Below are 17500 nucleotides of genomic sequence, written 5' to 3' on the forward strand. Positions count from 1 at the left end.
CAAGTTTATCAAGAAACATTATTATGCTTCCACATGCTGAGCAACTACATACACATGATTGACAACAATTTGAAAAAACAATTTTAGGAACCTGGTGAGCAAGATGTGATGTGAAAGCCGCATCTCTAGACCGGACGCCCCACCAAATAGCAGCACCCAACCGTCCCAAGGAAAGAGCACGACGTCCCATCACTCGGCAGGTGCTTACAACTGTAAGTAAATATATTGTTATTTAGAATGTCTTGATTCTTATTCACCTTCCATGTGTGTAATGATCTTACTTTAAATAGGAAATTTTAAAAATTATGCAAATGTTTTTCTTTTCAACAATAAAACATTCTACATGGACAACAAAAGTAGACATAAAACATACTGTAAAAAAACTCTAAATTACACATCCACATACTTCTCCACTTACCAACATTATCAAAATCTCTATCACTAGCCATCTGTATGACCTTCATTGCCCTTGAGTCATCTGTGAGAGGAATCCTTTGCAAAACAGCCTGTGCCATGGCTAATCCAGCTGATCCACAATGATCTAAATACAAAAGTCCAACCTGCCAAAGACTATTGTGACCAACCAGCATACTTGCATAGTCCAGTAACAAGGACTCACGTAGTTCAGGCAGGAACCTGTAATGATGAAGGGTAAAGTGTAAATAAACAAAGCAAATCACTTCATTGGTTCCTCATTTCAGTATTCAAAAGACTCTTCTATAACAAAAAGTATAAACACTTTTGTATCTTACTTTAACTCAAATTTCAGTCCAATGGTATGATAAAAGAGGTCAGTGACATGAGCAGTAAACCAACTATTATCCAAGACCTGCTGGCACTCCTTGATAACCTGTGAAAGGAAAAATTATAATAACTATTTTACAAAAGCATGATATCAGTATGGCACTTAGAACGAGGAAGTAAGAAATAAAGACACAGAAAGTGAATTACAGAGTACAAAGGGAAAAAGAAAATAGAAAGGTAATCTTTCAACAAATTAACACAATAATAACAGCTTTCTGAAGAGTATAATGACACACTTCACTATACATTCACAATACCAAATATCATAATGTTACCAGATGCTCATCTAATTGTCTCTTTATACAGAATTCCTCCCTACCTGCAGAATATCAAGTTCCATGGCAGCCAACAAAACATGATCCAGTGATGTAGTTCTTTGCTCACCACCAATGCAAGTGATGGCATCCTGTGCTGCACTATGGAGACGGAACAGCTTCACTGTTGGAGTTGTGAATAGCAAAGTTGAGACCATGAGGTGATACCAGGTGTCCATCAGGTCAATTAGGCTGTTGATGGTACCTTGGTCCCCACAGAGGATCTAGAAGGATTAAAGGGAAACTGTAGAATATCACTGAAGGATGAAACAATGATGACACTAAATGCACTATGTACACCTAATATAACAAGCCTGCTTCTTTTTCTAAATTCTACTATATCACTTACAGTAAAAATCAATGTCTCTGAACTCAAGATTACCACAAATCATAACTCCCAACCAAAAATTGGGATGGTTCATAGTACATAATTCATCCATCTCACCTGACAAACTGTCTGAAGCTGATGACAGGTACTGAAGTGAGCATCTTGCAGGCGGCGCTCGCACTCACTCTGCCAATGTAGCCATCTGACAGTGAACTCTGCCTCCGAAACGCCACCATAGACCTGATACATTAATAACATATTAATAGAGCAGTCACAAGAATCAATGAAATGTCAGAATATTTTCATTAAAAAAGACAAACACTTCATAAAGTGCCAAGTTCAAGATTATGGTCTCTTTACGAAAGAGGTAGATATTGCATAGCACCTGGTATACTGGCATTTTCCTCAGTAGTTCATCAATGGAGAGGAAGGGATCGGTACCAGCATTTGGGTGGTGAGAAAGCATCTCTCGGGTTTCATCCATACGGCCCTGAAGCACTAGACCATATACCTATGAAAGAGAGAGAGATACGAGATGATGAATACAAAGTAAAATGAAACATCAACAAGCTGACCATCTGGATGATATTTATCATCTGTGGCTTTTCCCGCTTGTTAGCTGAAAGAAATCTCCAGAAACAATTGAAATAAGGAAGTGTCTTTATCAATCACAAGACCACTCATGTTGTGACTGCTATCAATCTATCAATCTATTTATATCTGTCACTCTATTTGTCTATCTATCTATCTATCTATCTATCTATCTATCTATCTATATAAACACACTTATATCTATCTCTATCTCTATATATGTAGTTTGTAATTTTGCTTAAATATATTATTCTGATGACTATATAGCACCACTTACATATGTTGATCTGTGAAATTGTAATTCTGATTCATATTTTCCTTATATTGGTCACATGGAACAACACGTGTTCATATAGGCATCACACCTTGCAACCCTCAAAATTCGAAGATTCTAATAGCAAGCTTGATGGTCAAGGTTGTTAACAACATTGTAAACACCACTCATACTATAGTTTTAATTTTGTGCTTGTTACAATATCATGCCATTCATTAGAAAGACCACACCCCATGTGACAATGGACTATATATCTATTTGCAGGATGTATTTTTCTTTGGTTTCTAAAAAAAATTGACTTCTACTAACCAGGATAGACATGTTAGCATTATGCATGCCAAACATTCAATGGTTATTGAGAGATGATTAAGTGCAAAGAACAGAGGATGTAAAAGCAATGTACATAAAAATAAAAAGCGAATGATGCATAATAAAAGGACTTAGAAATCAAATACACCAGAACTAACACAGAATACTTAAAATGAAACACTTGAAAGGAGAGAAAAAACTGGCAACTCTCCCTGAATACTTGAGTTCTTCAGCATCTCACTTTTTTATTTAAACCACTGACTTTTAATATTTGTACTAACATACTTTTGGATTATGAAAATTTACATTAATATTTGTTACTTTTTACTGAGATTTGCTGCTTTCAACGCCACATTAACTTTTCTCAAAAGTGCCACTCCATAGCCCGGGGTGACTGCCAATTTTCCTTTCCTGAAGCTGCACTGAGTACAGCTACATCAACCCAAACCTCTGATTCCCGTCACTCACCGCTTCCCAGTAGGCAGGGTGCTGGTGAGGATGATCGGAGTCCATAGCTTCCCTCCGCTTCTCTGTGCACTGTGTGAAGTGAAGACGGATCCAGCTCACCAATTGGCCCATGATTGCTTTACCTGTGTTAGGGAAAAGGCAACGCAAAACAAACGATAAAAACTTCTTATAAACTTCTGACATAGATCTTTTCTAAATAATGTTTGAGACAATAACCTATTGGCCATTGGTTTATGTACTGTCCTCTGTGTTTTTGGTGAATTTTATTGCAAACAGATGGCTCCACACATGATCAGCCACCAAGGAGCCAGTTAGTAGATCATACTTATTTTCCCATTCCTTGAATTTGCATTTTCTTTTTTACTAGTATTAACCCAATGACTATTGATTTATGAACTGTCCCCTGTAGGTTTTTGTGAATTTTGTTATATACAAATGGCAAGGAGTCTATCAGTAAGCTCTAATGACTGCTCCTGATTTCCCCATTCCTTGAAATTACGGGAAAATGTTTTTCTTTCTAATACTACCATGTTTGGTATAAATATAATAAATGAACTTATTTTACAGTGGGCATGCCATGTATTCTTGCTATCCGTGCCGACTGGGTTAACAAAATTAGTTGTTATTATTATTACTGATATTAGGATAATTATATTATCAAAATACCAAGAACTATAAAAATAATAATAGAAAAAGAGTAAAAGGAAAAGAGTAAAGATAAAGGGGTATAACTAGTTATTAGCCTTGCAATGGTTGCTAGTATACAATGAGTGCATCTACTGGCTTAAAATATCTTAATGATAACTTTTCATTCTCCCGTTTCCCCCGTTACTTTCTGTCGACTGACTTTTGTTATTTCCTTACACACTCAAACTCAAACTGGGAAACATCCTACCTGGCTTTGTATCAATGAACAGAATCTCAATGAGGCTGAGAATAAGTTCCATCTTGTAGAGCATCTGGCCAGTGGAATCAATCTCATCTTGGTCCATTGGGGCTTCACCATTGCTCAAGGGAGCCTGGATGGCTGTGTCCTCAGCACAGGCCTGGATCATTGATCTGGAGAACAAAGGAGATATGAATGACAAGGGAACAAACATTTCTTTTATGTGAGTGAATGACTACATTAATGTGTCAGGATTAGGAAAAAGTGTTATTAGTGATTTATGATAAGATATTACTATCAGTCTCTCTCGCTCACACATCCACATGCACACCACACAAAACTTACTAAATGAAAAAAAAGAAAAAAAGAAAAAGAAAGAAAGAAGAAAGAAAAAAGAAAAGAAAAGAAAAAAAGAAAAATATTTTTCTATGAAATTAGGAAGAAATAAATGTATAAATATTTTCTACAGCTTACTAGTAAGATGCTATGCTAGACCACACATACCAAAAGGAATTTAAAAATTTGACTATATGTACAGAACAAATTATCACAAACTAATCCTTTATTGGTCTTTTTTTCAAGACTAGGAATTTTGTCAAAAGATTAATTCTACAGCAGTGGTTCTAAAATGTTTTGGTGTTAATATCTCTGGCAGTATTGTGAAAAATCAACATTACTCACAACCACATCCTGGTAATAAACTAACTTTTTCCATAATGGTAAATACTATTTGTAAATATGCTTATTTGCTTCTGTCATATTTATAAGTTTACTTCTTTATTTACTAAGCTATCTATTTGTCATTATTCCTTATAAATTTTTTCTCTATAGAATCATAATTCTTAGAAAGTGCCTTGTTAACCCCCCAAGGAACCCTTCATGTCCCCAGTTTGAGAATAACAGCTCTTCAGCTTTCCACAAAAGTTCAATGGTCCTAGATTTTTTTTTGTCTATTCTTTGTGTAAAAACAATTGTACTTCATTAAATTTTCAAAGCAAATGAATTATGAAAATCTGTAGAGAGGAGGATTAAAATAATAATAATAATAATAATATTAATAATAATAATATTAATAATAATAATAATAATAATTATAATAACATTGATAATAATAATAATAACAATAATGATAAGAATAAAAGAAAAAAGTATGGTGTTCAATCCATCCATAATCAAAAGTTTGAATATAAAAAAATAAGAAGAGACAGAGAGAGAGAGAGAGAGAGAGAGAGAGAGAGAGAGAGAGAGAGAGAGAGAGAGAGAGAGAGAGAGAGAGAGAGAGAGAGAGAGAGAGAGAATTGTGTGTGTGTGTGTGTGTGTGTGTGTGTGTGTGTGTGTGTGTGTGTGTGTGTGTGTGTGTGTGTGTGTGTGTGTGTGTGTGTGTGTTCGTGTGTGTGTTCGTGTGTGTGTGTGTTCGTGTGTGTGTGTGTTCGTGTGTGTGTGTGTTCGTGTGTGTGTGTGTTCGTGTGTGTGTGTTCGTGTGTGTGTGTGTTCGTGTGTGTGTGTGTTCGTGTGTGTGTGTGTGTGTTCGTGTGTGTGTGTGTTCGTGTGTGTGTGTGTGCGCGTGTGTGCGTGTGTGCACTTGTGTGCGTGTGTGTGTATAAATATTTTATATAGAAAGCATGTGCATATGAGAGCAATTGTTGGCAGGGAAAATGGTAGACCGACAGACACTGAGCAACAGAGAGCAAAGTGAGCCATGCAATAAATCTATTCGACAAATATGAGAATCGGAGACAGACCTGTACTCTCGGCATTTCTTCACTAGGGTAGCCCCGTGTTGCTCAGGTCCACTTTCATTCATGGTTTTCTGAAGGGAAAGGAATGTCCCCACAGATTCATTGATGAGTTTCCTAGCCTGCCTACCAAACAGCCAAGAGAAGGACTCGACCTGATGCATCTTGATCTCTGCCCCTCCAGCTCTGGGTGCAGCTGAAATTATTTCCAGTTATTATTTTTGGATAGATATTAAACAACAGTAGCTGATGATAAAACAACAGCAACATAAATTTGAAAATCGATTTAAAATAATCATAAATTACAAAATAGTAATAGTAATACTAACAATAAAATAATAATAATAATAATAATAACCCCTACAGAAAAGATAGGCTGGAATCTAAAAGTAACATTAGAAATAGATAAACAATGTCATTAACTCTGAAACCATAAAACAAAACATCCATCACCATAATTTTTGTTAATATTTTGTTTTCTAAAAAAAAAAAAGAAGAAAGAAAAAAAAAAAAGAAAAAAATAAAAGTAAAAGTAAAAGTGATTTGGCAACACTGCCCTAGATGGTAATGGAGTTTCATAACGTAAAAATAAAACAATTTTTTTTGTTACACTGTATGCAAAGAGGGGTACCATACATCATTTGGTTGGCAGACATACAATTAAATTATCTTATTAATTTTCATTTTAAAATTACTTCAAAATCATTTCACTTGAATCAACATCAGGCAGTTCTCTGGCTTATAACAGCTCGCAACAAGCCATGGTGATAGCGATTCAAGTCAGTAGAGAGCAACTATCTCTGATCACTTGATGTAATTATTCAAACTGTCATTTCTCTCTCTCTCTCTCTCTCTCTCTCTCTCTCTCTCTCTCTCTCTCTCTCTCTCTCTCTCTCTCTCTCTCTCTCTTTTTTGTGGTAGAAAGTATACTATTTATGGACCAAGGAAATTTTTTGGGGGTATATATTTGAATAAAATTGAAACGGAATATTTCTTTCTGTATAAATTTTAACTAAAATATTGAAACTAACAAATGGGATGTGAAAAATTGTAGGTACAACTTCTAGTTAATACACAAAAGATATGACTGAATTTTGATGCTGTTTAACAGGGATATGGTCTGTTAACTGTGCTTTGATCTCCAATGAACAAACATAATTATATTGATATTCTTTTATCTTAATCACTATGACAATACCTTTTTTTTAATCTAATGTATGCAATAAACAATATTCTATAAATATTTTCAGATTTACATGAATAAGCAAATCTAATCATAAATCTAATATCTGGTGTTTATTCCAGCACTGCTAAATGGTAAAACACTCTACCATATTGATACTCTTGTAGAAAAACCTACAATGTGGGTTTTTCTACACTAGCACTGCTGTACACAATAAGGGGGGATTAGAACCATGCATTTCCTCTTAATTTAATCTAAAAGATGAATGTCTGTGAAAACTATCAACAAACAAGATGGTATGGAAAATATAAGAATAATAATGAATCTGTATTACAAAAACAGAAATTCTCACCTTCTACATTATTTCTTTTAACTGGCTTGTGGGGGAACACCATAATGGTGTTGAGTGATGTAATAACTCCATGCATCCCATTGGCAACCGCAGGATCTTGGATGCACTGCGGATAATTATGATCATGAAATACACATAAACTATGACATGGTTTATTATATACTATGACAGACAAATAATAAAAAAAAAACACTGGAGAAAAAGTTACCGTTTTATATTGTCTTTACATGCTATAGCAATCTGCATCACCTATATGTATCTGAACATATATATAAGCTGAAAAAATCCACTGAGAGAAACTGACCTTTTGAGCAGTGTATTAGTAGGTGTAAGTGAGTAATATATTTATAACAGATGTGGCTTGCCTGATCTCATCTGATTTTTTTTCTAAAAATATTCTTATTACCCTCATTATTACTGCTGTCATCATTAACAAAACAAACAGTTATATATATTTCCAGAAATCAAGGAAATGTGTAAACAGGTGAGATCAGATAGGCCTAACGATTGGCAATTTCACTTCTGAATCCTTTTTCATGTAAGAAAAAATAATAAACAAAAATCACAGTGCATAAGGCATCTATATACATCCCAACTGTCTTGCAGTAGGGATGGGAGAAGCTTCTACTTTCCTTCTCAAGAGAGCTGACTCTAGGAGTTGGTGCACCCCCCTACCATGAGAGAGTCCTTCCCTCCTCCTGATATCCTTTAACCCAATCAAAAAAGTTGATGTCCCATTACATCATAGCAAAACCATTCCTTATGCTGGAATGATGATGGGTCACATCCAGCCTACTCTAACTTGTTCAAGCTAAAAAGCTGTTCACCATTGAGCAGAAGCAGTGCTCATGAGCAGGTTTAAAATCTTGTTTTGGCATATCAAAAAATGTATTTTTATACAGAAGATCCAAGTTATTTGTCATTTCACTCTTTCGTCATTGACATTTTATGGATACATTGTTAATTAATTGAGTTTCACTCTTTTGTTGTTAAGGTTCCTAAAGTTTATACACATATGTATGTAAACATGAGAAACTAACAAGAAACAAAAAATAAAAGAAGCTAAATAGCAATATTATTTAAAATTATGAAAGGACATGAACCAAATATTTCAAGTTTGTGTGTGTTGTTAATAAGAACTACAATACATGTTTACTTTCCAGTTTCTGAAAGAGGCAGATGCTACACACCAAAACACTTTTGCTGCAACTGAGTGTTCATGTTAATTTATCTCCCAGACAAATTAATGACTAATGCACATTAAATCCCTTTATAATTAATTCTTATGGGATATTATGCATTACTGCCTATCATTATTCTTCATAAATCACCAAATAATCAGGAATCCTTGTACACACACACACACACACACACACACACACACACACACACACACACACACACACACACACACACACACACACACACAAAAAAAAAAAAAAAAGTTAAAAGGAAAAATTTGATGAATATATTTGATGATATATGTTAATTTCATGGTAAACTAAGGTAAAAACTCTCTCATCCCTAGCAGAGGGGTATCAGGTGAAGGATAGGGGGATATGGAGAGCAAGGGAAGGACCACAGAGGGAGAAAATGCGACTCTCTGACAGTGATATTTTCTCATTCTGGGTAGAAGGTGGGCATAGTCTAGCTGATTTTCGTGATTATTGGGAAGAGGGATGGTGTGTGGAGCTACAGAATTTCTAGGGCGATATACGGAGTCTAAAAGATAGAGCCAGAACAGAATACGAGGATCACTCAACAGCAACTAAAATAAAATGGAATTATGACACCAATGTTAATATCATAGTACATTTCACTGGCGCTTCATGATGCTGAAAAACGGAGTTAACATTCGTATAAACATTTATAGCAGGATCACTAACCAGGAGGGTTTGCCCTGGACTCCCTACCAATTGCTGCATTTCCCTAGTCAGTATATAAATAACCAAGAATAATTTGGTGACAATATGGTATTCAAATGTCTTAAATATACATACTATGTGAGTTCACTTATTCTGTATTATTTTTACAAAGCAATTAATTACATTGTACAAAGAGACAAAATTTCTTCAAATTAAGGCATGCATTGATATACTATGCTTTAACCATTATCAATCTATGTGTATTAGTGGATAAGTTTACATGAATGTTCTTGACGTGATTCCTCGATTAAAGTAAAAAATGTTCAACTGATACAAAATACAAACAAAACCAGAAGTTTAAAGTCAGCTAATAATTATAATTGAACTACGTATCAGTGACATACACTTAAATCTAATAAAATATATGAAGTCAATGTACTGCAAGAATAATAGTAGTAGACACAACATGAAAGAAACCACGAAAAGATGTAAAATATCGAAAATATATTGCAATGACATGACGTAAAGGAAATTGAACCGTTTATTGTGTTCTTCATTAGTTCCTTTGTTGATGAATTGCTAACTACCATGCCATATCTCCTGTGCAACATAATTTCATATGATCTCAAATACTACTATAAATGCCTCATATCAATCGTAAATCGAGAGAAAATAGCAAAATTACCGCAGTTCTCCCGCTGTTTTTCGAATCCACATTCATGGCTCCGTCTGTTGTTGTTCCTCGGTAGTCAAATAAGTAACTATTCCTTATTCAAAATTCCAGATAATAATAACCAAATAATAACATGAAAATAACGATAATTATTGAATAAAATATTGATATCTAATGACTGCTATTTCTTCAAGAAAAATATTATTGGACGTGTATTAGGTCACGTTTCTTCGCTCATTTGAGTCTCTCTCCACCCCTCTCGGAGTTCTGCTCTTCTTGCGCTCGGTCGGTATTCCGGGCGTCGGTTCACTTTATCGTCAAACATCTATTACTTACTTGTAGATTACTCGTTTTTGGTGTAGTGGATATATACAGTAATGTCTTATTAAGTTACTGAAATCGACTGTGATTAAATATTGTGTTCCTCTAGTGATCAATTTGTCTTTTCTCTTGCAGATCTCGCCAAGAGCTGAGATCCATCATGGTAAGTGTTTACAATGCTATTCTACTCGTGGCTTTGTTTATATCAAACGTGTGAATTGTTTCGAGCTGTTAATTTACGCGCGTTGACTTTTAATTTGTGAGAATGGAACTCTAATAGCCGTTTCTCTTTCAGCCGAGGCAGATTATGGAAATTAAGGACTTCCTCCTTACCGCGAGGAGGAAGGACGCAAGATGTAAGTACTCTTTTAAGGTTTTATTTAGACTTTTCGGTAATTAATAAGAATTACGTAAGTTGTTAGTTCGTATTAGACCAAGCTTTAACTATGAAGACCCGATTCTAATGAAGGAAGATGTAGGAAGGAATGGATTTGTGATTGAGAACCTTTCAAGTTGCTTATCGGTCGAGTTGTTATTCGGGAAATGTGGTTGTTCTGTTTCCACTATTCTGGTTAGGCCTGCCCATTCTCGGAAAATTGCTGGGTAGAAAGCTTGTGTGCTGGACATGGTGAGGTTGCAATTGATGAAGTTGTGTGATTTTCATGGCAAAGCTGTGGGTATGCTTAAGGTATCGTAATGCGATGGCCGTTGACTTTTTCTGGGTTCTAATGTGCGTGCTGGGTGGGATTCTCAAGCTTTGCTGCAATCATAGTCCGAATCAGACGCTGGATTTAGTGAAAGGGGCTGTGACCCCCAAACCCTCCTGTTGCGCTGCCACCCCCGCCCAGGAAAAAGAATCCTCCAAGTATTCATGGAAGGAGAGAAGGTATCAGGCACTCCTGCATGTCGGTTGAGTGTTCTACGTTGCCGTGGGTAGAGAGAAGTCCACATTATGCCTGTGTAATCAGAACTGCAAAAAAAAATTCGTAGACCTCGCATTATGACGCTGTAAATGTAGTCGCTTTATTAAGTTTTGAGTTGCTAGGGATTTTAGTCAGTATTCTCGTACATATTTGCACATACATAATGGATTAGGAAAATTAAAAAATCTTAGAGCGGGGGAAATTGTATTTGTTGATAAGAAATAGGTGCTGACAATTGCCTCAAGTTCTGGGTAATTCTTTACGATATGGACTCTCCTTCACAATTTATTCCACAAGTTGCCATGGTGAATTTTTTGGCACATACAAGGGGAGGAGCCCCCAGCAAATTGTCTTCACCTTGCAGTTCTCGAGAAAAGAGCTGAAACTTGGGAGCACTGAATGGATATTGGCTGTTAGAGGCTCTCCTTTTTTATTTGTGGGGTTACCTTTCATGTTTGCAGATTAGGTTTTGAACTGACGACTAATTTTTTGCTGCTTTTATAAGAATTTGGTATTCAATTAACCATAGGTTATTGCTTCTGTATGGTTGACCCCTTCCTGATGGGTCATGCTGTGAGGTGTCAAAACAAACCACATCATCTGTTGCATGTGGCTGTAAGCAGCGGCAGCGCACGAAAGTGTTTCGAGCCAGTGATTCGGCTTGATGTACCGAACTCCCACGCTCGGTTAGCTAGTTACCTTTGATCTCCAGAGCATAGTTTTTAAAAAATTTCTTCATCCATCAACAGAAACTGAAACATGAGCACCATGTGGACTTTTTGTGATTTTTCTTTATTTGTAGAGGTACCTTTCATGTCTGCAGATTTCTTTGTACAAACAACTACAACTTTGTCCTAAGTTTTCCACTTCAATTTGCCCTAGTTTAGTGCATAAAGATTTTTTGTTTGTTGATAAGACAGCAATAGCCACTTTGTCTAGATTGGGGGAAAAAATGACTTGTAATAATACACAATGGCAAAGAATACCAGAAATAAAGAAAATACATGAAGTATAAAGCAATTGGATAGACGACCAGGGGGAAAGCCCAAGGGTTAAGAAGAAATTTTGGTTCGTATTCATATATTATTCTATTTGGTATGATTAACTGAGAGGAGAGGAGGGGAGTGAAGTGTGCTTAGTGTGTGCATATAATTAGCATTGAGAGATCTTTAGAAATGACCATATTTTTCCACTTGTGTTTAGTCAGGTTTCAAGTACTACAGTCCATGTATAATGTGTTGCTGCAAAAAGTTTTTGTATGACCATGTTATGGTTCCCACCATTACCGCAAACTATGCGATGGGGCCTAGGCTTTGGATTAACTCGTTACTGCTGGGCCATGCCTTGTGGCGTCATAAACTGCTCATTCTGCGGAGTAAAGCTATACGCTGCGGCGACACGCTAGAGCACTTTGAACGGGACAGTCCCCCTGGCTCGTTGCCATTAATCTCCAGAGTAGTTTTTTCCTTCACCTGGCAGTGTTGGGTTAAGATGTCTAACTTATTAACCATACCAACGTTTGGGCTTTGGATATATTTTCCAAATGTTACTTGTGTTTAAAATGTTGTATGAATTCTTATATACAGATTAACAGGTAATCAATAATTGCAAACTCCAATCAACACTGCAATTATGGCTTTGTCTTGTTTGTATCATTTGTGGTAATAGTGGTAACTTTGCCACTTGTTTAAAGTATACAAAAGAACAGCAGCAACTAGGGAAAAACAATGGTCGTGAAGGGGTCCAGTGTTAGGTGATTGGTAATAGGTCCAAGGCTGATCTTTGTTGTAGATTTTGTTTAAAGGTTCATCCATTCATTTGAATTGGAGCACTTTCTGGTGTGTGCATCATTTTGTAAACCTTTTAGATTATCCAGCCAATACACAGATTTATCCATGTAGAAAATGTTAGTTTTCATAATACATAGCTATTTTTATGTCATCAACAGATCTTGATTAAGTTTAAATTTTTGAATAAGTATGTACACCCCCTCACCACATTTGTAATGCAAAATTTTCTCTTAAACTTTTTCTTGATTAAAGGCATTTGCTTCAGATATTCTATTAAACTCTCTGCTTTTTATTTTGTGTTAGACATACGGTCACATTTTTGGGTATGAACCCCTAACTTTATTGTAGTTGAAGTGGTGGATGAGATTGAGTGAGTTAAATAGGTTGGTACTTGGTTTTGATTTCTTCATGTTTGCCGTTCTTGACAGTAACTTATTCTCTATTGTATGTATTGTATATAATAGTATACACAAATTGTAACAAGAATATTGTTATGCAGCATTCCAACTTGTTCCAACTTGGTTTTCTCGTTGCCTGTTCAAATAATGATTGTGGTACTTGGATAACTTTTAACCCCTTCCTGACGGGTCATGTCTAGAGACGTGAAAACAAACCGCTCGAAGCCGCACGCCGCGGCCGCGCGCCAAAGATCTCTGAGGCGGTGATTCGGCTTGATGTACCGAACTCGCACGCTCAAAGTTGGCACATTGCCGTGGTTCACCAGAGCGTAGTTTTTTAGTTTTCTACACCCGTCACCAAGGGGTAATCCCGGATTAGCCTTGAAATCAATGTGTATTAATTACTAGTATATGTAAAACCTTCAATTATTTTGAATTATTTTTTTATATATATAATATATATATATATATATATATATATATATATATATATATATATATATATATATATATATATATATATATATATATATATATATATATATATATATATATATATATATATAAAATGAATCTAAAATGAATCTAAAAGATTTCCACAAAAAAGTCAGCAACATGTCAGTCATTCTGCATGTGGCGTTACTTTTGTGGTAGAGCATTGGGTTCTGTAAGGTTATTTGTCGGCCCTGTTCTAGGGTTGTACTCTTTTATCTTGCTTTGCCTCTGCTTCTGAGAGTTGACACCAAAATCTGTATCTGGTGTCTTAGTATAGAAGCGCACACGTTTAATTGAACAATGGAGAGTTATGAGTGTGTCTTGTCAAATGTGAAATAACTTCTACTTTGCTTAATAGACTCTTCACAATTCTCAAGTTCAAGTTGAGCCCTAATTGCTTTTCTATTTTTTCCATATTGAAGTGATTATAATTGCATGCACATTTGAAAGAGAAAATTACATTACTAGAATTTAAAGGGCATAGTTAAAATTTTAAGGAATTATTTGAGTAAACTGTAAAGGAAATCTAAATGTCTAAAGTTTAAGACTAAAACTGCTAATTAAGTAGAGTATTTGAAATCTAAATTTATAAATGTCTTTCTCCAGCTGTAAGAATTAAGAAGAATAAGCACAATGTCAAGTTTAAGGTCCGCTGCTCTCGGTTCTTGTACACACTTGTGATCCGCGACCGTGAGAAGGCTGAGAAGCTGAAGCAGTCTCTTCCCCCAGGTAAGTTTACTTTTGGTTGTTTTTTTGCTCCATAAGCTTACAAAGTATATTATTATTATTCTATTGTGGTTCAAGAACATGCTTAGTATTGCAAGTATTCAAATGTATTGATCACTATGATGGTTACAGTTGGTAAAGCTTGGTTCACTCAAGATAAGTTTGCACTCAAAATCTTTTCTCTTTTTTTCAGGTCTCCAAGTAAAGGAGTCAAAGTAAAAAGGGGTGTTTAATTAAAAAAAAAAAACAAAAAAAAAACTATTTTCCTTTCCCTTTACAAGGTAGGAAGCTAAGCCTTCTTTGTTTTTTAAAAGAAACCTTTGTAGAATTGTAACTTGTTCATCAAACGGAAATTAATTATGGAACTTGATTCTTTGAACACTTGTCAGGCTCTAGAAAATTATTTTACACTAATGAATTTCTGTGGAAAAAAAAATCTGACTGTTAAGAGGTAAAAGTTTCACCAGTCTGTCTTGGTAATAAATACATTTAATGTGCAACTGTAAATGCAGATCAAAGGTCTAAACAAAAGATGAATTAAAAAAAAAAACAATACCAAGAGTAATATCAGTAAGAACACCACATCCTTATATACACTACTCATTATAACTACAGTTTGTCAAATATCTAAAGATGTATCTGATATTGTTTTATATTGTGTGCCTGTTTGGTATATTTATCGTAATTGATGAAGAAAGAATCCCTTGATATACAAGAAAGATGATTCGGAAGATTTGAAATAAAATCCACATGGTCGGGACAGGTATGAAGGATTTCCTAATCTACTAGCACTCTGTTGGAAAACACTGTCAGTGCCCTTAACGGAAAAGGTGGACAAGACCACATGAGACCCCTTACTTACAGCTGTTACCATTAAGAATAACTGTTTTGCTGACAATGGTATATTTCGTATGTCCAGAGTGAAGGAGAAGACAAGTATTTTAATTCTACAAAACTCGGAATGGGTAATTTTGTAAATAGAAGGAAATGAATATTTTTGAAGATCAAAAGAGAATATACATACAAGTATAGAGATGTAGATGTATATTTACATCTACATACAGACATGGTTACTATATTTACATCTACATACAGACATGGTTACTATATTTACATCTACATACAGACATGGTTACTATATTTACATCTACATACAGACATGGTTACTATATTTACATCTACATACAGACATGGTTACTATATTTACATCTACATACAGACATGGTTACTATATTTACATCTACATACAGACATGGTTACTATATTTACATCTACATACAGACATGGTTACTATATTTACATCTACATACAGACATGGTTACTATATTTACATCTACATACAGACATGGTTACTATATTTACATCTACATACAGACATGGTTACTATATTTACATCTACATACAGACATGGTTACTATATTTACATCTACATACAGACATGGTTACTATATTTACATCTACATACAGACATGGTTACTATATTTACATCTACATACAGACATGGTTACTATATTTACATCTACATACAGACATGGTTACTATATTTACATCTACATACAGACATGGTTACTATATTTACATCTACATACAGACATGGTTACTATATTTACATCTACATACAGACATGGTTACTATATTTACATCTACATACAGACATGGTTACTATATTTACATCTACATACAGACATGGTTACTATATTTACATCTACATACAGACATGGTTACTATATTTACATCTACATACAGACATGGTTACTATATTTACATCTACATACAGACATGGTTACTATATTTACATCTACATACAGACATGGTTACTATATTTACATCTACATACAGACATGGTTACTATATTTACATCTACATACAGACATGGTTACTATATTTACATCTACATACAGACATGGTTACTATATTTACATCTACATACAGACATGGTTACTATATTTACATCTACATACAGACATGGTTACTATATTTACATCTACATACAGACATGGTTACTATATTTACATCTACATACAGACATGGTTACTATATTTACATCTACATACAGACATGGTTACTATATTTACGCACACACGGTTACTGTACTTGCATCTACACGCACGCACGCACGCACGCACACACGGTTACTGTACTTGCATCTACACGCACGCACGCACGCACGCACACACGGTTACTGTACTTGCATCTACACGCACGCACGCACGCACGCACGCACACACGGTTACTGTACTTGCATCTACACGCACGCACGCACGCACGCACGCACACACGGTTACTGTACTTGCATCTACACGCACGCACGCACGCACGCACACACGGTTACTGTACTTGCATCTACACGCACGCACGCACGCACGCACACACGGTTACTGTACTTGCATCTACACGCACGCACGCACGCACGCACACACGGTTACTGTACTTGCATCTACACGCACGCACGCACGCACGCACACACGGTTACTGTACTTGCATCTACACGCACGCACGCACGCACGCACACACGGTTACTGTACTTGCATCTACACGCACGCACGCACGCACGCACGCACACACGGTTACTGTACTTGCATCTACACGCACGCACGCACGCACGCACACACGGTTACTGTACTTGCATCTACACGCACGCACGCACGCACGCACACACGGTTACTGTACTTGCATCTACACGCACGCACGCACGCACGCACACACGGTTACTGTACTTGCATCTACACGCACGCACGCACGCACGCACACACGGTTACTGTACTTGCATCTACACGCACGCACGCACGCACGCACACACGGTTACTGTACTTGCATCTACACGCACGCACGCACGCACGCACACACGGTTACTGTACTTGCATCTACACGCACGCACGCACGCACGCACACACGGTTACTGTACTTGCATCTACACGCACGCACGCACGCACGCACACACGGTTACTGTACTTGCATCTACACGCACGCACGCACGCACGCACACACGGTTACTGTACTTGCATCTACACGCACGCACGCACGCACGCACACACGGTTACTGTACTTGCATCTACACGCACGC

At 36.2% G+C, this 17500-nt stretch overlaps 1 protein-coding gene across 1 annotated transcript in view; it reads right to left on the reverse strand.

Moving 5' to 3' along the window:
- The window catches only part of LOC125046080 (nuclear pore complex protein Nup85-like), an 18743-nt gene extending 8827 nt beyond the window's left edge, over positions 1 to 9916 (reverse strand). The window contains exons 1-11 of the mRNA XM_047643713.1: positions 9796 to 9916; positions 7246 to 7351; positions 5717 to 5906; positions 3984 to 4147; positions 3089 to 3210; positions 1832 to 1957; positions 1564 to 1686; positions 1124 to 1342; positions 753 to 850; positions 419 to 636; positions 92 to 210 (exon numbers count right to left, since the gene is read on the reverse strand). Of these exons, the coding sequence (XP_047499669.1) occupies positions 92 to 210; positions 419 to 636; positions 753 to 850; positions 1124 to 1342; positions 1564 to 1686; positions 1832 to 1957; positions 3089 to 3210; positions 3984 to 4147; positions 5717 to 5906; positions 7246 to 7351; positions 9796 to 9831 (1521 nt within the window). The 5' untranslated portion in view covers positions 9832 to 9916. The remainder of the gene's footprint in view (positions 1 to 91; positions 211 to 418; positions 637 to 752; positions 851 to 1123; positions 1343 to 1563; positions 1687 to 1831; positions 1958 to 3088; positions 3211 to 3983; positions 4148 to 5716; positions 5907 to 7245; positions 7352 to 9795) is intronic.
- Between the last annotated feature and the right edge of the window lie 7584 nt (positions 9917 to 17500).

The sequence above is a fragment of the Penaeus chinensis genome, chromosome 38 (genome assembly GCF_019202785.1).
Source record: "Penaeus chinensis breed Huanghai No. 1 chromosome 38, ASM1920278v2, whole genome shotgun sequence".
In the NCBI taxonomy this organism is placed as follows: Eukaryota; Metazoa; Arthropoda; class Malacostraca; order Decapoda; family Penaeidae; genus Penaeus; species Penaeus chinensis.